General features: G+C 37.8%; 1 protein-coding gene across 2 annotated transcripts; it reads left to right on the plus strand.

Moving 5' to 3' along the window:
• The first annotated feature begins 4,204 nt into the window (after window positions 1-4,204).
• On the plus strand, window positions 4,205-25,367 carry GCLM (glutamate-cysteine ligase modifier subunit). Of its 2 annotated transcripts, none has more exons than XM_036256192.1 (7): window positions 4,205-4,757; window positions 11,079-11,144; window positions 12,414-12,498; window positions 15,527-15,583; window positions 17,390-17,592; window positions 18,785-18,899; window positions 23,038-23,731. In XM_036256192.1, the coding sequence occupies exons 1-7, from the start codon at window positions 4,632-4,634 to the stop codon at window positions 23,205-23,207; spliced, it is 822 nt and encodes a 273-aa protein (XP_036112085.1). In that variant the 5' UTR covers window positions 4,205-4,631; the 3' UTR covers window positions 23,208-23,731. The 2 variants fall into 2 exon arrangements, with proteins under 2 accessions (XP_036112085.1, XP_036112084.1); XM_036256191.1 differs by lacking the exon at window positions 4,205-4,757 and adding an exon at window positions 7,318-7,442 and having other exon boundaries at window positions 23,038-25,367.
• The last annotated feature ends 995 nt before the right edge of the window (window positions 25,368-26,362 follow it).

Here is a 26,362-nt window from a genome sequence, read left to right on the forward strand (position 1 = left end):
ATTCAGTCATTCAACAAATATTTATTAAGCACGTAGCACTTGATTTGTGCTCACAGGATACTGTTTATATAAACAAATAGAACACTCCTCTGGATACATCCTATAATCCTCAATCTGCTAAGTAATAGATAATTATCATACAGTGACTTCAGCCCACCACATACAGCTAAAAGCTGCATTTGATAAATGACAGGCAAAGTGTGCGAGGATTTCATCAATTGTGCTGTGTTCTTACCAATATGGAAAAATAACATTAAAAGGCTAATTGCTACATTTTGGCTCCCTGAATTTTCTCTGTTTGCCCTATTTTCTATTTTGCTTGCTCTGAGTGAATCTTATCAGTTGTTCTAACTCCGCCATGGTAACCCGATTTCTCTTTCTACTAACAAGGGCAAAATGAAGGCACATGTACCCTGTGTGGATGCATCTTCACAGCCTTCATTCACCAGGGGCCAGGTTCTCACTCATCTCCCTCTAGGATTACCAGAGTCTTCTCACTGGCCTCCCAGCACTGGGTCATTACATACCACTTGCAGACGTGTACCCTTTTCTCATAGTGTCAACCACAATAGAAGTTAACATTTACTTGTAATTTATTATTAAAATTGGCCTCCTCCAGTGAACTATAAATTATGAGAACAGGGATAAAGTGTCACTTTGCTCACTGAGAATTTGTGGTGCCTCATCCAGCACCTGACAAGTATTGGACGCTTGAAATTTTCAATTGAATAAACAAATATTATTTTTAAATATAGATTTTTTTTCTTATGTTTAGCTTGGGGTCAAGACTCTGCTTTAGTCAAGGTCAAGAGGTTTCTGAAATCAAGCCCCAAAGCCTCAACTTAATGATAATGGTCCTCCATTAATTATAACCTCATCCCCTTCACTTTCAAGGGTTACCCCCTGCTCAAGGTAGAAGCCTTCCTTTCTTGTCTTCAGAGAATGTTGTAGTTATTTCCACTCCTCTGCACTTGCTCATGATATATTCCAAACCAAGTTCTGGTTCTCCAAAGCTTATGACAAATACAGTAGCAACTGTACTATTTCCAAAGAATTTGAGTTTTTAGAAAAATCCTAAAGAAGATTTTTTAAAATCCTTCATTTCTAGAGTGGCCATGACCCAATTAGTGGCTCCTGAATATGGTAACACAAACATAGCAATTACACTAATTTCAGGAATTAAACCAAAATTTGAGGATTTAAATTAATTTTACCTTAAGAATAAAATATACCCGGTGGTTCCTTAATAAGGTAAAAGAAATTTTTGTTCTCAAATTTGTTTTTATTTCATATAAAGTAAAACAATGAATGAAAATGTGAACACTTCCTGCAACAATTAGACCGCCAGTGAGAACTTTTTTTTCCTTTCAACAAAACGTTTAATTTTATTATTCTTTTTAATTAATTAATTTTTGTTACAGATGTTTCTCCTTTTCCCCCCACTGATTCCCCCCTCTCCCCTCCCCATCCTGTCCCCAGCTTTGTTGTCCATGTCCATTGTTCATTCATACATGCATATAAGTTCTGTGGTTTATCTCTCCCCCACCCCCTCTTCTGGGGATTGTCATTCTGTACCCCACTTCCACGTCTCTGGGACAACCTCATTCCTCAGACTGTTATGTTCATTATATTCCACAGATAAGTGAGATCATATGATACTTGTCTTTCTCTGTTTGGCTTGTTTCGCTTAAGATAATACCCTCCATGTCGTCTCAAAGGATAAGAGATCTTTCTGCATAATACTCCATTGTGTTTATGTACCACAGCTTTTTAATCCATTCGTCTACCTTTTAACTATCTGCTTTAATGTAAACACAGCTCATTAGCCCCTGTTGGGCTTCCAACAGTACATTATAATTTTTTAAGTGTTCTGTGAACAACTCTTTCAAGAGAACCAGTGTAGTGTCTTACAAGCCAGGCGAGGAGAGTGATTTTTAAAGGGGAGCATGGACAGTAGCATCAGATCCTAGAATGGCTAAGCAGAATGAAACAACAAACAGTCCATGTTAGTCACTCTTTTTATATATAAACATTTACAGAAGAATGTTAAAGCATCTAAAACTAAACTTTACATAATTCCCAAAGATGGAAACATCAGCAATACTAGTCCTGTTCCATAGACAGGAGAAAAAAGAATTACTCAAAAGAACTGTATGGTATAATAAAGTTCTTCTGATTTTGCATACCCTGTTTTTGTCACCAAATAAATTTAGAAGATTGTTTCCCTAGCCCAAAACTATGGTGCCACGGCAAGGGTATCATTAAATATAATATATAATTTTTAAAAAAAGAAGCTATACAGGTATAAAAATCATGCACATGCATATTCAAGAATTAAAATCACCACAATAAATACACTTTTTGTGTCATAGAGTAAATTGTAGTATAGAAGAGTAAGGAGTTTGAAGATGAATAATCTAGGTTTTGATTGGGACCCCAACACTTATTAATAGTAGTAAGCTTTTCGAGAAAATTTCTTTATCTGAATTGCTGTGAAGAGTAAAGGATTTTACATATGTAAATTTTTTTAAATAGCAATGGTGCTGTGAATTCATGTCATGAATGTATCAATGTTGTGAGAACTGGACTATAAGTGGGGAAAGCAGAAGCATTAATAATAGGAGCTCTCAATTACTGAGCATTTACTATGAGCCAAGCACTGTACTAAGGGCTTTTCATACATTCTCTCATTAATTCCTCATACCTACTCAATGTGGTCAATACTATATTAGGTGAAACCTTGGGAATTAGCCATTTGTGTACATCAAAAATGATCAATTATCAGCAATTTCATATGGTTTAAAAGATCATCTGCCCAGACTGGAGAAAGTAAAAACACAGAGAGACTAAGTGACCTAAGTTAAAATAGCCTAATAAAGTCAGGTGTGTAAGCCATACAGGTTTATGTCAGTGACTAGTATGCTATAAAGTCCCAGCAAGATGGCTGGTCTAATAGTTGAGGAGGTGTAACCTCTAAGCTTTAATCAATAATTATTTGCATGGTATTAGAGAACATACAAAAAGTCAAGAAATGCCAAAGCAAATTCAGCAAAAGAATCAAATGCTTACATTAATTAAAATAGCTCATGTTTATTCCTGCTTCTGGGATTACCCCTCTCCTCAATGAATTCTTATTCAACTTCATTCAGACAACAAATACTCAAGATCAGGCTCTACTAGAAGGAGGAGTTTATTTTCCACCCCTCCCCTAATTCTTACCAAGTGGAATTCATCTTTCTTTTTAACAGCAGTTTGCCTTTTAATATATCTGATTACTTTCAACAAAAGTAGAAGTTTCTTGAAGAAAGCTCAATAAATCTTCAATTTGAGGTGTATACTAAGTGTACCATATATGAAGTTTAATAGAAATAAATAATCTAAGTGAATGGATGATAAAAATTTTCCCTGGTCTTATCGGTTTAAGTGCTCTCTTTAATCTGAACTCATCAGGAAACTGCGTTCTTACTTTTTCGTGTGATATGCTTAGGCCTGTCTCCGGAACTACAGTGTAGGCTTCCAAGGGCAAAGACTCTTATTCTTGGACTTCACGCATTCATTGCCCAGCAAAAGGTTTTAAGTCAAGAGACCTTTAATGAGTGAACATGAAAAACCAGCAGCTTAGCCCTGGCCAGTTTGGCTCAGCTCCAGGTCCGGTTCCGCTAAGGGCAGGGACCTCGGTTGCAGTCTGTCCCAGGCCATGGTTGGGGTCACGTGGGTGGCGACCACTTGATGTGTCTCTCTCACATGATGTTTCTCTTCCTCCCTCTCTCTCCTCCACTCTATCTGAAGATAAATGTAAAACATATACTCGGGTGAGGATAAAAAAATAAATAAAATTAAAAATAAAAACAAAAACAAAAAACCGAGCAGCTTGGGGAAAGGCCTTTGAGGAAGAAAATGAACTTGAGGAGGGGAGCAAAGCAAAGGAGAAGGGGCGCTTGTGCATTAACAGCTGTTTTTTAAAACTAAAACCAGTTAACATTTCAAAGCCTTGGGAGATACTGCTGCTGTGTTGTTTTTTTTCAAGAGGTGTGTAAGGAAATCACCAGCGTGACCGCCCATTGGCTGGGAGGCCAGATCGCGAGCCAAGTTGGCTGCGCTCGAAGGCGGCGCTATCCTGCAAACTGTCCTCTGACCGACAGGGGGAGCCCTGCCGAGCGCCGCTCCCGCCCCGCCCTGCCCCGCGCGCCCGCCCGCCTCTCTGCGCCACGCCCGCCACAGGGCAAAGGCCAGTGCCCCGCGGGCTAGCGACCCGCGGCTCACTCGCCGCCCCGCCCCGCCCTGCCTCTCTCCGCTTGGCTTAGCTGCGGGGCTGGTAACGGTTACGAAGCACTAACACGCCGCGATTTCTGCTTAGTCATTGTCTTCCAGGAAACGGCTTCCTCCGTTCGGAATCAGCTCTCCTGCGGCGGCCTCAGTAGCAGGAGCCGCAGCCACCAGCGCGTCCTGCCCGGGCGTCCGTTCCGCCGCCGCCGCCCGGCCTCCCTCGGCCCGAACGCAGGCCGAGGTCCCGCCGCGCGGGGCAGGCAGCCTCGCGCCCGGCTTTGCGGCCTCGGCACGGTGTCTGAGGGGCGGCCTTCTTCCCCGCCTGCGGCCCCATCTCCGCCTGGCCCCGTCCGGCGGCCGCTGCCATGGGCACTGACAGCCGCGCGGCCCGGGCGCTCCTGGCGCGGGCCCGCACCCTGCACCTGCAGACAGGAAACCTGCTGAACTGGGGCCGCCTGCGCAAGAAGTGCCCGTCCACACACAGCGAGGAGGTGAGGGCGCGCGAGCGTGGCCCGCAGAGACGCGGAGCTCCGGGGCCAGGCCGCGGGCCGGGCCGGGCGGCCCCGCGAGGCCAGGGCGGGTGGTCGGGCCCCGCGCGCACCTGGGCTCCGCCCGCGGGAGGAGGCTGGGCCGCTGTCCGCGCGACTTCGCACCCAGAGCTGCTGTTGGGGGCATCGCGTGTTAAGAAACTTGGCAGGTGCAACTTCACACCGAGTGATGCCTCCATTCGTCCTAATGGCTGATATCCGAACTCTCCAGCGTATCGGATTCCTCTGCCTGGCTCGGGTCAGAGAAGGCCAGTACATCGGTCGGTCCCGCTCCCTTCTCCACGGCGTGTCCGGGTGAAAATATTTAAGAAATTAGTTTCTGGAGAATTCAGATGAAATGCTACTAATAATCCACTTAGCTGTTGGATGTTGACAATAGTTTCTCTGTTGCTGTGAGACGCATGACTAAACACTCAAATTCGGCTTTGAAACAAAGTATATATTTTTCTTGCTGAACATTAATCTTAGTCTGTTTGCCTAAAGACTGATCACTAGTTTGAAGAGGCAGAGATTAATTTGGAATCATATACTCATTATATAGCTGGTAATTTCTGAGCACATGGAAATCATTGATTGCACAATTAATTGCAGAGGCATATTGATGCTATGGGACAATTTTAGTATTAAAGATAACAATAAATAAAACAACACTTCAATTTAGGAGCTCTGTGACTTTAGGAAAGTTACTGCCTGACCCTGTAGCTTTAAAGTTGGATATCTTCAGCAGGTCGTTGTGAGAATTAAAATATATGTGAAAATGCTCTCCACACAGGCATTTTATCTCCCTTATTTTCTGGTTCAATCAGAAAGATAAATATTTTTAATAACTATTTTTCATTAACAGTTGACATACAATATATATTAGTTTCGGGTGTACAACATAGTGATCGGACGTTTATATAACTTATGAAGTGATTACCCAGATAAATCAAGTACCATCTGATTAAAAGAAAAAAATATCCTAAACTATATCATTATATGATGTTATCAGCTGTGTTCCTAGACAGTTTCTGCTCTTTTATATAAGATGTTGGTGATATACCAGTAGTGCTGGACTTGTGCACAGGTCTGGTGTTGGGAGTGGGTGCTCATTGGGAGATGGGACCTCTTGGTTGTAACTTCAATAGGAATCAGAATCCTGTACCATATTCTGTGTCCTGGTTACAGCTCAGTTTGTATGTCTTGTTTTGTTCAATGCCCCCTCCCCGACTATTTCTCCCAAAGATAAATATTTGTATATTTAGTTCTGGACCTTTAAATTCCTCCAGTGCTGCTGGCTCAGTACACCATTTTGCAAGTATATTGATAATATTGGGTGAAATTTTCTCTTATCTCACTACAACACACTCTAGAGTAGTGGCTTTCAAAGTCTTTTTACTGCAAGCCCAGTAAGAAATGCATTTATCTTGCAATCCAGAATGTGTGTGTGTGTGTGTGTTCTTTATGTACATATGGTATTATGAAAAGATATTAACCCTTACTATGTACTGTATATTCTAATTTTTTCCTATCCTATTTTAATTTTTAAAAACTGATTTCTTAATGCAGTTACGAGTCACACTCCAGAGTTTTATAAACATCGTTCAAAAGACTTATTCTGGCCCTGGCCAGTTTGGCTCAGCGGTTAGAGCTTTGACCTGCAGTCCAGAGACTTGGATTTGGTTCCCGCTAAGGGCACGTACCTTGGTTGCAGTTTGTCCCCGGCCCTGGTTGGGTCGTGCGGGTGGCAACCACTCCATGTGTTCCCTTCACATCGATGTTTCTCTCTCTCTTTCTCTCTTCCTCGCTCTCCCTCCCACTCTATCTGAACAAAAAATGGAAACAAGTGTCCTCAGGTGGGGATAAAAAGAAAAAAGACTAATTCTGGTTTGTGTGTCTTATTTTGGGTGTAGCATAAGAGGGAAAAACTAAAGAAACTAGAAAATATTTGAGGAACACTTGAGATATGGCAGCATATTGTAGGGAAAATATGCATGTTGTGTTTTCACTTAAAAAAGAACTTTGTAATAACCAGGGCCATCAAATTGGGGTGTGCTGCTTGAAACAGTTTAACCTCATTGAATAAAGAAACTGAATAAATCACTCATTACTGAGAAAATTTACACCCTGAGTAGAGAGTTTAATGAAATTTTCTAAAAATTCTATTCTAGTGCTAATATTTGCTTTTGTTTTTATTCTGTGATATCTGCCCAGATGTTTTGTTACACTGGAATTTTATGAAATCAGATCTTGTTTTTTAAGTGGGCCATAATAGGACTGTTTAGCCCAGTTCTTTGTTGTAAGGGTAGTTGACTTCCCTGACCAGTTTGGCTCAGCAGTTGAGCGTTGGCCTGTGGACCAGAGAGTCCTGGGTTAGGTTCCTGCTAGGGGCACGTACCACAAAAAAAAAAAAAAAGGGTAGTTCACCAGTTGAATCATTACTATTTTTTAAAATCTTATACAACTGCAGGTTTAATGATACCCTACATTATGATGACACTTATCTTCAGTGATAGTGTGTGTGTGTGTGTGTGTGCGCGCGCACGCACGCATATATTAAGAATGAAGAAAGTGCTCTGGCTGGTTTTGCTCAGCGGTTACAGCATTGGCCTGCAGACCAGAGAGTCCTGGGTTCGGTTACCGCTAAGGGTATGTACCTTGGTTGCAGTTTGTCACGGGCCTGGTTGGGGTCGTGTGGGTGGCAACCACTTGATGTGTCTGTCTCACTTCGATGTTTCTCTCTCTCTCCCTCCCTTTTTCCCTCCCACTCTGTCTGAAGATAAATGCAAAAATGTCTTTGGGTGAGGATAAAAAAAACCCCAAAAAACATGTAAAGATAAAAATCATTAGGTTGTGATATAGTCAGTGAATTTCTCCTATTATTGTAACATTGGATTGTGCTATGATTTATTCTGACATTTTTCAGAATCCAAGATTAATTAAGAAATTGTTTGAAGAAGGGGGTGAATAGTCAGGAAATATATTTATCCTCCTGAATTAGCATTCACCAGGAAAGCCTTGCGTATGCAAATGAGCCATCCTTTCAAAGGAAAAGTTCAAATTCTCCCATGATTTGAGCCCAAGTACTCCTGATAGAATTGTTAACTTCCAGTCCATCCTGCTGCCTCAGCTTTACTCATTTTTAAAAAAATATTGACTTGTAATTGTCTGGAATGATTATTAACTAATTTTTATCTACTGACTTAAGTACGATTATAATTATACTTTCTGTAAAGATAGACTTTGTAATTTGAATCCATGTGGGTTATTGTATTGTTGTGGATTATAAATCTTAACATAGGTGACTCTGAGCTCTTCAGTTGGTAAACCAATTGTCCTTTGTAATTATCTATACTAAGATAATAAGCAATAAAGTGTGTATATCAGTTTTTAGCATAAGCAGCAATAGATCAGATAGTTCAGAAGTTTAGTCTCTGTTATTGCTATTAGGAAAGTGCTTTTGCAATTCAGGGATTTGCTTCTAGTTACACATTTATTTTTTCATTGATTGTCCACAGAATGCAAACACTTTGCCATTGGATATTTATAAGGCAGTGATTTCAAACTGCTAGTGTTGCCCTGGCCGGTTTGGCTCAAACTGCTAGTGTTACCCGTTAGTAGTCAGAAATCAATTTAGTGAGTTATGTAGCAGCATATTTTTTTCTAATTCATAGAAGCCGTCAGAGTGTGCCTGGTATATAGAGAACATAAATATTGTCTTGAAAATGTTCTATTATATGTATGGAGGTCCTCACTATGTAAATGTATGTATTGCTTTGGACCACTATCAGATAAGTTTGAAATATACTGACATAAAAGAATATAGCCCTGGCTGGTTTGGCTCAGCGGTTAGAGCATCAGCCTGCGGTCCGGAGAGACCTGGGTTCGGTTCCCGCTAAGGGCACGTACCTTGGTTGCAGTTTGTCCCCGACCCTGGTTGGTCATGCGGTGGCAGCCACTCGATGTGTCCCTTATCACATCGATGTTTCTCTCTCTCTATCTCTTCCTCTCTCTCCCTTCCACTCTATCTGTACAAAAAATGGAAAAATGTCCTTGGGTGAGGATAAAAAAAAAAAAAGAATATAAACTCGCCCTGGCCGGTTTGGCTCAGCAGTTAGAGCATCAGCCTGTGGTCCAGAGAGACCCAGGTTTGGTTCCCGCTAAGAGCACGTACCTCAGTTGCAGTTTGTCCCCGGCCCTGGTTAGGTCGTGTGTGAGGCAGCCACTCGATGTATCCCTTTCACATCAATGTTTCTCTCTCTCTTTTCCTCTCTCTCCCTCCCACTCTATCTGAACAAAAAATGGAAAAAAGTTCTCGAGTGAGGATTAAAAGAATATAAACTCACCCTGGCCAGTTTGGCTCAGCAGTTAGAGCGTCAGCCCGCAGTCCAGAGAGCCCTGGGTTCGGTTCCCGCTAAGGGCACATACCCCGGTTACAGTTTGTCCCCAGCCCTGGTTGGGGTTGTGTGGGTGGCAACCAGTCGATGTGTCTCTCTCATATGATGTTTCTCTCTTTCTCTTCCTCCCTTTCTCCCTCCTGCTGTTTCTGAAGATAAATGCAAGAAAATGTCCTCGAGTGAAGATTTAAAAAAAAAGAATATAAACTCTTGAGTGAATTTATAACATACTACAATGTTAGTGTAACAGTTTTAATTGTTTGTATAAGAAAACATTGCAGACAGATTGGAACTCTTGTACCTAAGAGTTAGGAAATGACATGGACTGACAGTCACATGGAACTCTGTAAGATATGACTATGGTGGTGCTCAGACTTTAGAGTACATATCGATTGCTTGGGATGCTTTTTAAATATAAGTTCTGCCCTTATAGAGTGATTAAGCAGGTCTACTATGGGGCTCAGGAATTTGAATTTTTAGTAAAAGCCACAGGTGAATCTGATGTAGGAGTTCCTCTGGCCACATTTAGAGAATCGTTTGTCTTTGAGGAATATAACATAGTGGTTAATATTAATTCTAGTCAGGCTACCTGGGCTTGAGCCCATGTTTCTCCACTATAAACTTTATTCTTTTTTTAAATTCTCACCTAAGGATATTATCATTGAGGGTTTTTTTTTTGTTTTTTTGTGGGGTTTTTTTTGCATTTTTTTTTTTTGTTCAGACAGAGCGGGAGGGAGAAGAGGAAGAGAGAGAGAGAGAAACATCGATGTGAAGGGACACATCGAGTGGTTGCCACCCGCACGACCAGCCAGGGCCGGGGACAAACTGCAACCGAGGTACGTGCCCTTAGCGGGAACCGAACCCGGGTCTCTCTGTACCGCAGGCCGACGCTCCAACCGCTGAGCCAAACCGGCCAGGGCTATCATTGAGTTTTATAGAGGAGGGAGGGAAAAGGAGAAACATCCATGTGAGAGAAAAATTGATTCCTTGCCTCCCATACATGCCCCAACCAGGCCCAGGGATCAAACCCATGACCTTTTGGTGTGTGGAAGGACACTCCTACCAATTGAGCCACACTGGCTAGGGCTATAAACTTCACTGTTGGGTTTTTTGTATTTTTAATTCTCACCCGAGGATATTTTTCCATTGATCTTTTTTAGATAGAGTGGGAGGGAGGGAGAGAAAAACATTGATGTAAGAGAGACATTTGGATTGGTTGCCTCCCGCAGGATTCCAGCCAGGGCTGGGGATTGAACTCACAACCAAGGTACGTGCCCCTGACTGGGAATTAAACCCAAGACATTTTAGTCCTCAAGCCTGACGCTCTAACTAGTGATCCAAACTAGCTAGAGCCTTTTTTGTTGTTTATGGATTTTCTCTTTTTTAATCCTCACCCGAGGACATTTTTGCATTCATCTTCAGATAGAGCAGGAGAGCGAGAGGGAGGAAGAGAGAGACATGGAAGTGAGAGAGACACATCAAGTGGTTGCCACCCACACGAGCGAGGACAAACTGCAACTGAGGGACATGCCCTTAGCGGAAACCGAACCTTGGCCTCTCTGGTCCACAGGCGGACGTTCTAAATCCTGAGCCAAACCGGCCAGGGCTATGGATGTTTTTATGTCTCTAAATTTTATTGATACCAAAACACTTTTTAAATAATTAGATTACTGTTTTAGGTCATCAATATTTGAGAATTAAGAGTAGGATAAAAATAGATACAAATTTATCTTTGTTAAAACAACCTTGTAGAACTAAACTTTTGGTTTGTATTATATTTTCTATTGACTTATTTTTCCTACTTATCAAACTAATACATTTTTATCATATACATATAGAAAAGTATATAGAGTCTGATTAACAGTTTCAAAATGCATTCCTTTTGCAGCTTCGAGATTGTATCCAAAAGACCTTGAATGAGTGGAGTTCCCAAATCAGCCCTGATTTGGTCAGGGTGAGTAAAATGTGGGTCAAGAAATCATGTAGTCCAAAAGGGAGGTGAACTTCAGTAAGCAGGAAATTAATTTCCTCAGTTTTGATAGGAAAGTCAAATAGACAATTAGCATAAAATGTCCTGTGGCTGATATGCTGAGATGGCAGTCTGACTTAGTAGGCTTAATAATGAAACAGAAAATGTAGGCTCTGTAGTTAACTCTTCAACTAGACAAAATACTAGGATTCTCCATACTTAATTCCCATCAGAGTTTCCTCATAATGTATTTTGTTCCAATTTGTATTTGGCCTGATAAAGGAATGACTATTATTAAACAGTTTTAGTTGGTAGATTGCTTTGGTAGACTATCCACCCCAATAATACAGTACTAGAAATAATTTTTTTAAATGTCAGTTTCTGCTGAGACAATAAGGAACTGTGTTTCACTAAATGTCAATGTATGACTATTATCATAAATGTTAATATACAGAACACCGGTCTGTAAACCACTCTTTGGGATCCAACTCAGCCAAAGGTATATAACAAATTACATAGACTACTTTAGAAGAATGGAAGAAGTTGTGTGCTGGACATACTTGTTCCCATGGGCATACTGCACGTTTTATAACTCGTTAGCTGCTAGATATGTGTTGATTAAAGTCTCTGTTTCTCTGAAATGACCATTTACTCTATTTATGCATGACTAGTGAACACTTACTCTGCCAGGCATTGTAATACGCTCAAGAATTGTGAGCAAGGCCTCACTGTTTATTTTAATCTTGTAAATGTGAGTTAATTATATGTGCTAACATTTTATCATTTTCCTCGTAGATTATTCATTATGCATTGGAATGACTTTTAGTTTTTTTTATTGCACTTAGAAAAACAAAATGGTTTAAAATGTTTGTGATTAATGTAGAAAGTTTTTAACATGTCATTATCCAAAATGGATATTATTATTTTTCATTGATTTCTTTTCTAAGTAAAAATATGCACTGTTCTAGTGTTTCTAAGTCCTTAGAGGCCTCCTGCCCCCCATTTATTTATTTTTTTAATCTGAGTACCTGTTCAAAATGAGATACCTTTTCTCAGAAAAGGGACACACATGCACAAAGTGTTTTACCTGTATTTCAGAGCTTTACAAACCTTATGAAGCCCATTCAGACTCCAGGTAAAGAACCCTGTTATCTTTGGGGTTCTCTGCTGTTAAAGGGCATTATGGACAGTAGAAAATATATAGCTAATCTGAAACATTTTATATTTATTGTAAACATCATGTGTTTATTATAGGAGTTGCCAGATGTCTTGGAATGTACTGTATCTCATGCAGTAGAAAAGATAAATCCTGATGAAAGAGAAGAAATGAAAGTTTCTGGTAAAGTCTAGCCTTTCCAATTCATTGTTATATAGTGGAAGTGATAGTGAGGTTTTATCGGGCATGGGAATAAGCCTTTCTTTGCTTCTGGTAATGCGTGACAGTCACTAAGAGTGGGGCATATACATTCTAATGTCAACTCTTAGAGGGTGTTAAAGAGGGTCAGTGTTGGCTATCTCAGTGGAGTTGCAATAGAACTTTACTGTTCTTCGCTTTTATTTATATTTTGGACTTGAGAACAATGAGAAGATTAAGCTGGAGGAAATGGAAAGAATAAAGGGAAGTCTTAAGAACATTGTCTACCCAAAGCAGACATAAGCCCTCTCTTCCTGGGGGCGCACTGCCAAACAATGGCTGAGGTGGCCTGGAAGTATAGAAAGAAATCTGGGCAACAAGTTGCATGAAGAGAAATAAAATACATGTTATACCAATTCAACAAGTGTATCAAGTGATTACTTTCCAGAGACCATGCTAAGCTCAAGGAATGAAAAACTGAAAAGGGGCACTGTTCTTGAACTCAGTTTATAGTCAGCATAGCTTAGTGATGAAAAGCTTGAACTTCACTAGATTGAAATTCCTGGACATGCAGATTTCTGACTGGAATAATCTTGGGCTAACAAGTAATTTAATCTCTCTGAGCCTCAGTTTCTTCATCTATAAAATGGAGATTCATCTGTTTCACAGGCTTATTTGTAAGTTATGTAAAATTACAAAAGAAGCGCTCAACCACAACGCTTGGCACAAAGTTAAGTGCCAAGTAGCTATTACTTATTATTTGTGTTGTGGTTATTATTTTTGTGGGAGATGGATGTATAAGATGAGATAGGGCATTGGCTTTTGACTGTAATAACTACCATTGTGAAGTTTTACTTGGTACCAGGCACTGTACTTAAATCCTTTTTGATTATATTTCTTATAATTCTCAAAACAGTTCTACAAGGTAGGTCCATTATCCCCATTGCACAGGTGACATTAAATAACTTGAAAGTTGTCATACAGCCAGTAAGTGGTTGAACCAGGAATCCAGCCAAGGATGCCTGACTTCAAAATCCATTTATTTCTATTAATTTCACATTGCTGTTTGTGTTGTAAAAGAAGTAAAAGAACATTTTCTCTGTCGTTGATTGTAGTTCATTATGGTTTAGATTCATCTTGGAGTTCTAACAAGTTGTCCTCAGTTCCTAGACGGCTTGATAAGTATCATACTTCTCCCCACATGAACAGCTTTCCTCTCTCTACTTCTCTAAAAATGCCTCTTCTTTCAGAGGAGGTCATTTCAGGTAGCACACATTCATAGCCAGAAGGCTTGTGGTGGGGAGGGCTTTCATAGTATAATTATGGGAGCTAAGGTTGGGCCAAAGTGGTGAAGATTGACTTGCCTGGTAGAGGAACTGAGCTGGCTTTTAAATAGAGAAGTAACATGAGGAAAGCAGTGTTTTAGGAAGATTATCTAGCAGTAGAAAAGAAAGGAGAAATAAATGTACAAGGAAAATTTGTTGTATATGTTGGATGCCAGACACTTTATATAGGGTATTTCATTAGCCGTTTTCTATCCTTTCCCCTTTGGGATTTTTCTCTCTTTCTTCTCTCCTACTACTCCATTTTGAGTAAATTTAGATTTTTGAACAGTGAATTTATATACAGTAAATATAGACATGTCAAGTTGAGTTAAAATCAAGCCAAAGCCATAATTTTATAAATTTAGAAAACTACTCAACTTTCCTGGTTGAAGTTGAAGAAGGAAATGCCAATTAATGGGTAGGTATATATTATACCTACTAAATTAACAAATATATATATATTTTAATAACATTTTTAATAGCATTCTGTGTTGTTAGAACAACTCTTAACTTTTAGTGGTCTGATAAAATTTAGGAGGTAAATAAAATAGAACAATACTCACAAAAAAGATCACATCCTTTGACTTATAATCTCATTGCTGATCATTTATCCTTGGGAAATGCTTCAGCATAAATGTTGAACAAAAGTTTCCAAGATGTTTATGTTGGCATTATATATGATAACAAAAACCTGGAACTAACCTAAATGTTTAAAAAGCATGAAATCATTTAGTAAATTATACCCTATCAAAATTATAGAATAATGTTCAATCATTAAAAATGAGTATGGGTATAGTAGGGATAAGTGGTGATGGAAGGAGACTTGACTTGGGGTGGTGAACACACAATACAATATACAGATGATATATTATAGAAGCGTACACCTGAAACCTATATAATTTTATTAACCAATGTCACCTCAATTAATCCAATAAATATAAACGAGTATGTAAAATTATTCATTAAAAGTACAGAGTACAGAGAAATCTAACAGTAATGGCTTTTGGTGGTGAGACTATTGGCATTTTTTTTTTTAAGTCTTTCTACTCATTTGTAAGTTTTCCTCACACTAGAGTGAATACATTACTATTACGATAAAAAAATTAAGATAACTACTGCATAGAGATTTAAAAAAATATTACATAAAGGTAAACCAAGTAGAAACAATCTTATGCCCTGCTTCATTTGACCAAGAACTAGAAGGTAATGTCTAAAATGTTTTAAAAATGATTGTATTATGAAGGTGGGATATGGGGGGTGGGAGGGAGCAGTTAGTTTGTTGTTTTCAGTTTTCATCACATTACAAGCAATTTCATTTTAGTCTATATATAGATTTTAGTTTATTGGAGAAAGTAGTAATATGCTCCATTATATTTAATTCATAAAATGTACATTTTGAGTAATAAGTTTCTATATTTATTTGACCTGCCTTCTAATTTATGGATAATTAATATTTGCTTTTTTATTTTGACAAACCAATATTTTTGTTGGCAACTAGCATGTAATTTTAAAATTACAATGAAAATATACTTTTATGTCTTAAAATGAAAACTATAAAATTATGTTACTAGGAAAGGAAAAATAATTTATTCAGGATTATGTCATCTTAGTATTATTAGCAGTATCAATACTATATAGTAGAATGTTACCCAAATGTAGTAATCAGTTTTGTTTTCTTTGTTACCCAGCAAAACTATTCATTGTAGGATCAAACTCTTCTTCAACTAGAAATGCAGTTGACATGGGTAAGCAAAGTATTAACTTTTTATCTTTATAGTGGATTTTAAATTAGCATAGGTGTATTATTTCTTATGTTCAGGTCCACATAAAAAAGAAAATGAACTCATTCCCATTTTGCCTTTTAAAGTTCTAGCCTAGCCCTGGCCGGTTTGGCTCAGCGGTTAGAGCATCGGCCTGCGGTCCAGAGAGACCCAGGTTCAGGTCCCGCTAAGGGCATGTACTTCGGTTGCAGTTTGTTCCCGGCCCTGGTTGGTCGTGCGGGTGGCAGCCACTCGATGTGTGCTTTTCACGTCGATGTTTCTCTCTCTCTCTCTCTCTCTCTCTCTCTCTTTCTCTCTCTCTCTCCCTCCCATTCTATCTGTACAAAAAATGGAAAAATGTCCTCCAGTGAGGAAAAAAAAAAAAGAAATATATTAAAGTTCTAGCCTAATTTCCTAAGGCTTCTGTAGAATCATATTAACTTATATAGCATCATATTTTGGTATATAAGATGCATATAAAAGATGTAACATAATTAAATGTTAATTATGCCTTTGGAGATAGAAATTCTCTTTAATCATATCCTTAGCCCTTTTAATACCATAGATGAAATATCAAAACAACAACAACAACAAACAAGCCAAGCATTTTTATCTATTTTCAGTACTTGGTTTAGGGAATGATGGTATTATTATAGTTATTCAGTATTTTTTTCTTTTAAAACATTTTTCCAGTATTTATGTATGTGGAACACTTAAATAGTTCTTTAATATAACTTTGGAGTGAACAATAAGTATTAAAAGTAAACTCAAATTATTTTTATAGAAGCTAAGAAATGATCTACCTCTATAAATATAGATTAAGACCATACATTCAGTTTTTCAGAGTTTCGGGCTTATTTTTTGCTGTGGCTACCAATTGCAGGCTATTAGGTCAGAATTCTTTTTATCAGCTATATGAGATACTAGTAGAACTAAAGAAAATGTTATGAATTAATGAAGCCACCAAAAAATCCTGGGACCTAGGAAACAAGAAGGCCTCTTCCCCCAAAAAGAGGAGCCTAAAGTATCTGTGGGTTCCTAAGAAGAGGCAGGTCAAAGAAACCCACTTATCTACCACACAGACCAAGTAGATGAATGAACATTTACCCTTTTTTAAAAAAATCCTTACCTGAGGATATGTTTTTATTGATTTTTAGAGGAAGAGGAAGGGAGAGAGAAAAAGAAACATAGGTGTGAGAGAGAAACATCAATTGGTTGCCTCTCATATGCACCCCAATCAGGGATTGAACCTGCAACCTAGGTTTGTGCCGAGACCGGGAATCAAACTTGGTGTATGGGATGATGCTCCAGCCAACTGAGCCACCTGGCCAGGGCTAGACACTTAAACCTTTTTTTTTTTTTTATCCTCACCCGAGGATATTTTTCCATTTTTTGTACAGATAGAGTGGGAGGGAGAGAGAGGAAGGGAGAGAGAGAGAGAAACATCGACGTGAAGGGACACACCGAGTGGCTGCCACCCGCACGACCAACCAGGGCCGGGGACAAACTGCAACCGAAGTACGTGCCCTTAGCGGGAACCGAACTCGGGTCTCTCTGGACCACAGGCCAACGCTCTAACCGCTGAGCCAAACCGGCCAGGGCGACACTTAAACCTTTTTAAAAGATGGAAATATTTTCAGCATAAATTATGAAACTGAGTCAAGTAATCTGTTCTATAGAAAACTAGTGAATATATGGACAGAATTCAGTGGGATGGTTGAAGGGCATTAGAAATACTTGTTTTTATTATGTAACAAACATTGATCCTCTTTGTGTTTTCCTTCACATCAGCCTGTTCAGTCCTTGGAGTTGCACAGCTGGATTCTGTGATCATTGCTTCACCTCCTACTGAAGATGGAGTTAATCTTTCCCTGCAGCATTTGCAGCCTTACTGGGAGGAATTAGAAAACTTGGTTCAGAGTAAAAAGATTGTTGCTATAGGCACCTCTGATCTGGACAAAACACAGTTGGAACAGCTGTATCAGTGGGCCCAGGTAAAGGACAGCTAGATCATGAGCACTCTGGGTGGGAGTGGGGGGTGGGGCGGGGGGCTGTCTCTCACAGTTGCTGCTGTATACTGTTGGGCATCCTGCACATAGTGGACACTCACTGTGGGGTGGATGATCCAAAAGTAGAGGTTTTGAAGATAGCTTTATAAACAGCATTAGAGTTTCCCCCCCTCAAAAAGATGTCTAATTGAACTTAATATTAATCTCATTTAAAATGAGTGACAAAAACACTAGAAAATGTGTATTGAAGAATTCATAGCCAGGTGAATTAAGTCTGTTTCCTTCAGTTTTACTTATGTGAAACTGAAGGAAACATACTTCATTAGGTATTGATAGACCATGTTTCTAATTTCCTAAATAAGAGGATATTGTATATAATAAATATGTTGCTGACTGTTATTTAAAAATATATAAGACCTAGTTCATACACTTGATAATAGACTGAGCATCATAAATTAATCCCCACCACTATGTGGACTAATAATATACAAATTATTAGGGAATTTGCTTACTAATATTTTACCTTTATTCTCTGTATCTCTATTCCTTGTACTTCATCCCCAGCCTCATCCTTTTCAGAGCTTTCAATTTCTTACGGACAGGAAGACCCTAGAGAAAGTATTGTCCCTTCTCCCTTTGACTTGGTGGTAGCTAGAATGTGGCCAAGATCTTGATGTAGAGACTTTGGTGATCCAGAATATATCTATAAATTAACCAGAGGAGCTATTAGAAATGAATCTAATTCTTCTCTTTTTCAGAATGTGTCTAATTAATAATCATATTTTATACTTTAACATTAAATGTACTTATTTGTATTTGGTCCTCTATCTTTAAGACATATTGCCTATGTAGTTGGAACCATCACACTCAGAGTCAAGTTTGTATCTGAGGCAGTTGTATTAGATTGCAGGTTCTAGCAGGAGATTTTTTAATAGTATAATACTATATTGGCTCTTTCCCTCCCACCGCCCCAGCTATTTTTCCTTTCCCTGTTACTACTAACGTGAGTTAGAAAAACATATATTAATAAATATATTCATGTAAAAGTATTTTATAAACTTAAGTTCTATAGAATGTGATATTTCGTATTTTCTAAAATCGAGTCCTTGTATTACTGTCTACTTTTAGTAGTACTTAATTTAGTGACGATATCATGAGTATTTTTTTTCACTTCTAGGTAAAACCAAATAGTAACCAAGTTAATCTTGCCTCCTGCTGTGTGATGCCACCCGATTTGACTGCATTTGCTAAACAATTTGACATACAGCTATTGACTCATAATGATCCAAAAGGTAAGATAGATTTTCGTTTGTAGACTTTGATCATAGGCTTTTATCTTACGAGAAGCTACTTGTTAAAATTGAATTTCTAATTGTGTACAGTGATAAATATACAGGCATTCTGTTCATGAGGAACTAGCGCCTCAGAGTTTAAGAACTGAGCCAAGGTCACTTCACTGGCATAGGGCAAAGTTTGAACTTGGACCTTGGTCCTGGCTGAGTTTGGAGCCTTTCCCCACTATGCTATACTATCTCTCTGGTTTAAAATGTTTCAAATCAGAAAGATAATACAGCATAGCATATGGATTCATTTTTTTAAAGTCATTTTAGTGAAAATCTAACAAAGAACTGCTATTGCTGATTCATTCTGTAATATAAACCATTTAAGTTTTAACTTTCCATATGATGGAAATATAATATCAATTTACCTATTTACTTTGGGTTGGGGGTTCTTCCAACAAGTAATTACTAATAGCAGCTATTACCAGGAGCTGATGGATGAGCCAGTAACCCGACCTGGCTCCACTTGGAAAAAAAAAACTATTATTTTTTTAGTAGGAAAGGAAATAGGAAAAGACTAAGGTGTCTAGTATTTTGTTTCCACATTATTTAAATGTTGGCATGTGGATTATGTGCTCTGATAACATCATTGTTATAGCAAAATACAGTGCATATATATATATGAGAAGAGAAATTTCATCCTTTTTTTGTATGCTTTTGTTTTACTGACATAATTTGACAATTGGATGTCTTTTTAATTTTAATTCTAAACTCTTTGATTAGAATTTAGAGGCTGATCCTGCATATGCCATTAATGAATCTTCATACACTTTTGTCTGTAAATTAAGCAATTCTCCTCTTAAAAGATTTGTTGTGTTTACTGATACTAAGGAGTTAACATAGTTGAATCAAAAGTGTGTAGTTAAGCCCTGGCCAGGTAGCTCAGTTGATTGAAGCATCCTGTACACCAAAAGGTTGTGAGTTCAATTCCTGGTCAAGGTACATGCTTAGGTTGCGGGTTTGATTCCCATTCAGGGTGTGTATGGGAGTCAGCCAGTTGATATTTCTCCCCCCTCTCCCCCTTCCTCCCTTTCTCCCTCTCTTTCTCTCTAATAACATATCCTTGCGTGAGGATTATTAAATAAATAAATTTAAAAGTATGTAGTTAATGAATAGCATAGTTCTTTGATTTTATGTTGTTGACCTAAGAATGTCCAAACCTGTAGAGAATTTTTACAAGTTTATTTGAGCCAAATTGAAGACAATGCCAGGAAGCAAGATCTCAGATGCTCCAGGGAACAATAGTTTGCAGCTTCTCTTATTTATACATTTGGAATTAAGGAGGGAACATAAGAAAGAATACAGGAAGGTGGGAGAAAGCAAGGTGGGGAGTGGAGTATAAGATAGTTGACAAGATTATGTTGTTGAGGGTGGTTAGGCTTCCAAGGATCTGAAAAAGGCATTTCAAAAATGCCTTACCTAGTTGCACAAATACAATGAACAGAGCTTGCTTAAGGCTAAGAGAAACCTTTCACTAAAGAAATTACATGCCTGAGACATGACTACTCACCATGACCTGCCCAGTTAGGAATTTATGATCAGCTCGCCCTGTGAGGTTGCTTTTATTTTATTTTATTTTTTTAACTCATCTTTATTGTTGAATACAGATGTTCCCCCTTTTTTCCCCATTGCCCCCCTCCTCCCCAGTCCTGTCCCCCCCTGCCTTCCCCACACTATTGTCTGTATCCATTGGTTATGCATATATGCATAGAAATTTTTGGTTTCTCTCATCCCGCCCTCCCTCCTTCCCTTTGAGGTTCATCAGTCTAACAACCAATTTGTACTTCTTAATTCCTTCATCTCTTTCTGTGAGGTTGCTTTTAGTTTTTGTCCACAGTGTCAAATTTTTTTTTTTTTTCAGTAACCAAGTTGTAAAACATTTAACTGTGCTTGTCATCTAAAATAGAATTTTGTTTATAAGTCCCCTAAAAGCCTACCTCTGTTCTAAACTACCCTTATTCTTCAGGAAGTATTTATTTTCCATTACTCTTTGTTCTAGAAGTTGTGGTAACAGTTTAACTACGTCAGGATAAAATTGTGAAACTGTTTTTGCTACCCCTCACCCCACTCCCATAAAATCTAATCTGTATTATGCCTTCGTCCCTCAAGATAATTCTCTTCTCTGATAGACTATCTGATAAACAAATCCATGTTAATGTTGCTTTTCCTAAAAAGACATTTGCATTCTCTTTATGAAAACTCATTTACTAGCTGTGTGATCTTGGGCATGTTATCTAACCTGTCTGCTTTGGTGTCCCCTCGTCAAGGGGGATGACATTACCTATCTCATAGGGTTAATTAACATGTGGATTCAATGCGTTAATACACGTAAAGTACTCAGAAAAGTGCCTGGCACGTAATAATAAGTAACATTTACTGGTAGTTGACTGTTGGTGCTATTCAAATATCACAGCAGTTCATTTGGGGCAAACAGGTCCTTTAGTGCTCCCAAATCACACTGTATATAGATGGTCACTTAATATCTAGCTGTATGGTTGGTTCTGACCCCAGTGGAATCTTTCTATATTGTTTGATTTATTCAGTAGACACCTACTCTGTTCCAGGCATATCTATATCTAGAGATATCTGTGTCTATATCTATATCTGTATCTAGAGATATAGAACCAAGTCAGACAAATTCCAACCCTCACGGAATTTATTTTCTGATGGGAGGAGACAATAATATAAATGTTAAATGTGATAAATGGTGATATTATGCTATGGAGAAAAGTTGGTTGAGGGAGAAGAATAACCAGGTTAGGGATTATTGTTTTATATAGGGTGGTCAGGGAGGCCTCCCTGATAAGGTTATGTTCATCAGAGACCTGCAAGAAGGGAGAAAGCCATGTGGTATCTGGGAAAAGAGTGTTCATGAAAGAGGGAGCAGCTGGTGCAAACATGTGCTTGAGGATTCCCGGTTACAGCTGTGAAGCCAGTGTCCCTGGAGAAGAGGAAGGGCGGAGGGGGGTGGTACATCAGAGTAGTAGTTGAGGGCTTGGACACGAATGTGGAATAGAAAGTAATGATTTCATCAAAGAGATGCAAATTAAAAGATAACCATTGGCAAAGATTCTTTAAATGATTGCTGGTGCTCCTGGGGATAGGGTAAGATTGGCACTAACATCATCAATGGCTGCTGGAAGTGTAAAAGATGGTCTTTCTGGAAAGCAGCTGGCAATGTGTTATATATCTAGTCTTCAAAATGGACTTGTACTTTGACCTTGTCATTCCATAGCCAGGCGTGCATTTTAAGGATGTTCATTATTATTATTATTATTGTTTTAAAGGGAGAGAGAGAGACATAGAAACATCAATGAGAGAGAACATCAATTGGCCGCCTCCTGCATGTCCCCACTGGGGATTTGGCCCACAACCTGGGCATGTGCCCTGACCAGGAATCGAACCTGCGACCTCTTGGTGCATGGGTCGACGCTCAACCACTGAGCCACACCGGCTGGGCAGATGCTCATTATTTTTATTAGGAAAATATTTGAGGGGAAAAAATAAAACAATTTTTGGCCAACAATAAAGAAGTATATAAATTTTGATATTTGTATAATGTAATATTGGGAAAATTATTTAAAATAATGCTTTCATGGAATATTTAGTTACATGGGGAATAGTCGTAACATAACTGGAAAAATAAGTAAATTAGGCTGTAACTACAGTATGATTTCTAGTTTTTAAGATATTAAGATAGGTTTAGAAAAAAGTTGGAAAAAAGTACATGACAATGGAAATGATTGAGAGGATAATGGGTAACATTTTTTTCCCTTCTTTCAACTTTTCTGTATTTTCCTTAGCAATACATTAGTATCACCTAGAGATCTTCAGAAAAAATACAAATATTCAGGCTCCATTCACTAGAAGTTATGGATTAAATAGGCTGGGGTTACAGGTGTAAATACTTTCTGCAGAACTGCCTTGGACCTTCTGACATTCTGGTTCACAGTATCCATTAAGGATAAGCCTATCTTATATTCAATTTTGAAGTGTATCTTTTGTTATATTTAAATGCTTACTTACATAGTAAAGTCCCTTTGTTTTCACATTTAACTCTGGGTTTTTATTTGTTGTTGTTTGTTTTAAGAGCTGCTTTCTGAAGCAAGTTTCCAAGAAGCTCTTCGGGAAAGCATCCCTGACATTCAAGCGCACGAGTGGGTGCCACTGTGGCTACTGCGATATTCAGTCATTGTTAAAAGTAGAGGAATTATCAAATCAAAAGGCTACATCTTACAAGCTAAAAGAAGGGGTTCTTAACTATGACTTAGCGTCATAACCTACTGACTTGTATTTTCCTTGAATGTGAGATTAAATTGAGATGTGTAAAAATTTAATTACCGAGGTATCATTGAGGCAGATGTTCTTTAGTTCTATTTGACATGTTATCTATCAAGTTTTGACTACTTCTCTTGCCTCCTGTCAATTCACATGAACCTCTGTATTGTTTTCATTAAACTATTGTTTTCTAATTGAAATTATCTACAAAGAAATATTTGCAATATATTTTTCCTTTATTTTTATGACTAATAGAAATCAAGAAAATTTGTTGTTAGATATATTTTAGCCTAGGCATCAGGGTAATGTATATACATATTTTTTATTTCCAAAAAAATTCATTAATTGCTTCTTACTCTATAGTATAAGTAAGCAATTTGGTTACAATAGTTAAAACTGAAATACTGGAAGATATTTTTTCTGTTGTTGATAAGATGATTATATCTCAAAGTAACTGGAGTAGCTGGGATCTACTAGTAGTGTAAATAAAATTAATTTCTTCAATATGTTGATAGAAACAAATTTTTTATTTAAGTTTACTTAATAACCTTACTTATAGTTTACCTTACAATGATTTAACCTTGTTTTCTTGTCCATATTTTCTCTTGCTGTTATTTACAAAGCCAAACCAAAGTAAATCTAAAAAGAGACTAGAAACTTCTGAATTATTGTTTGGGGGTTTTATAATAGCGACTATTATCACTTTCATATTGTCTCTAATTATTGATTTATCCTTAATATTTTGCTATTCATTCAAGAATATCCAGTAAACATTGAGCACTTACCATGTGCTGGGCACTGTGGGCTCTGGAGAGAGGAGAGGGCACAGGGGTTAGGAATCAGTTGATAAATATGTGGCATTTGTTTCCCACTAATAACTGATTGTGGGGGACTAAAAGCCAGGAGAGGGGTGTAAAAAGTCTTAATTATTTAAAAGCAAAACAATACAATCAAAAGTTTAGAGCTACAAGAGATTATAGATCATTTGGTATGATTTCTCATTAAAGAATCAAAAAATAGCAAATAACTAATCTATGACCTTTGATATATACTATAATCTAGGTCTCCCTAATTCTATAAATTTGGAAAATCCGTCAAAAATCTCTTGTACCTCAATCAATACTTTTAAACCATGTAGTTTAATATATGGTTTAACAAACTACATATTAGTTTTATATATTTATATATATAATTAATTTGCCCAACGTTTTTCAGCTTAGGGAACAGAACTGTGGTTCTGTATTCAAAGTAAATACACTAGATTCTTTTCCTATCATAAATAAGGTTTTGTGGCTTAGTGGTTAGATAATTGATCATTAGAATTATAATGTTATATGAACTGATTTACCTGCTAAAACTTGCTTAGACTTTGAGCTTCCTAAAGCCTTATATAGCCTTTATATTAATTGTATGTAACGTTATTAAATGTATATAGTTAACTTTTTTATTTGGAAATGTACATTTTTCATATACATAAGTCTTTAAACAAATGCTCATTTTAATTTAAGCCTATACAGTGAGTTGGTCAAGATACTTTAAGAAAGAATTTTAATATCACATTTATTGTTTTTTTTAAACTCTAGACTTAAAAAAATGGATTATTTGAAGGTTTATTTTGAAAATGGGAAAAAAATAACAAACTTATGTTGCTAATGTATCCAAACTTAAGAGGAGCTTTTTTGTATTCTTTTCCCCCCACTCCTGACAAAGAAGATTATAGATTCATTTTGTGAAAGGGATCATGTATGGGATTTTTAAATGAGTTTTTGTTTGTTTCACTTCTGTACCTTTAATTTCTGTTATTGAATAACCTTTAAAAAAAACTGATTTTGTAAGTTTTTTTAATTTTCCAAACTGATTTTCACATCTTCGTGTGTGTGTGAACTATCAGAAAATAGTAAACACTTTTCAAATATTTAAGAACTTAGTATTTTAAAAGCCATAAAATAAAGAAGTGATACTACCAAATAATTGCTTAAAGTGAAAGTTAAGTTATCAATAGTGTCTGTAACAGATATGTTTTCTGGGGAGATGTGTATCCAGTGGACCAAGGTAGAAAGAATTTCTATGATTGTTTTCTTTCAGTAAACATGAAAAAAAAAACAAAAAACTGCAGCTTATTATTACATTTCCAAAATACACTGGAGCCTTACTTTAACACAATGTACTGTAACTTGGAGTTTGTTCTGTGATAGTCTGTCTTGAATTCCCATCCAAGAAACTAGTCACCAGAAGGACCAAGGTGTCCGTGTCCACACGGAGTAAATTCTGAAGACCACTTGTGCCAGTACTCTAGTTGAGTGTTCATTTAGGGATAACCTGTGCTAGAACTTGAATCACAAATAGTAGCTAATAATTTTTCATTCTCAAAAAAGGTTAGACAGCTATGTGTGAAATGGAAAATAAAGTCACACCCTGGCCGGTTTGGCTCAGCGGTTAGAGCATCGACCTGCGGTCCTGGGAGACCTGGGTTCAGTTCCTGCTAAGGGCGCGTACCTCGGTTGCAGTTTGTCCCCGGCCCTGGTCGGTTGTGCGGGTGGCAGCCACTCGATGTGTTCCTTTCACATCGATGTTTCTCTCTCTCTCTCTGTTCCTCTTTCTCCCTCCCACTCTACCTGAACAAAAAATGGAAAAATGTCCTCGGGTGAGGATAAAAAAAAAAAGAAAATAAAGTCACTCTATTTTGAATGAATGGTTCAGACTTTTCCCTACCAGAGCCAAGTAGTAATTGAAATAGAATCTTGATTTTCAATGATAGGTCTGAGGCTCATTTAATTATATCTCTTTTCAGAAAAGATTTTCTTTCTAATATTTCTACCCATCATTTTCAATATTTTGGGAATGTAAGCAACTGATATAGTTATTGTATATTGGCTTACAGCTCATCTTTCTGCCAGTTGTACATTTAGAGAAACTTGAAGTTGTTAAACTATTTATGTTTTTATACTCAAATATACCAACTTATGATTATGAACTTTTTTTTTCTCCTCACCTGAAGATGTGTTTTTTTAAATTTTGTTTTGTTTTTCATTGATTCTAAAGAGAGGAAGGGAGATGGAGAGAGAAATATCCATCAGCTGCCTCCTGCACATGTCCCAACCAGAGATCGAACCTGCAACGTGGGTATGTGCCCTGAC

The sequence above is a fragment of the Molossus molossus genome, unplaced genomic scaffold (assembly GCF_014108415.1).
Source record: "Molossus molossus isolate mMolMol1 unplaced genomic scaffold, mMolMol1.p scaffold_m16_p_12, whole genome shotgun sequence".
In the NCBI taxonomy this organism is placed as follows: domain Eukaryota; kingdom Metazoa; phylum Chordata; class Mammalia; order Chiroptera; family Molossidae; genus Molossus; species Molossus molossus.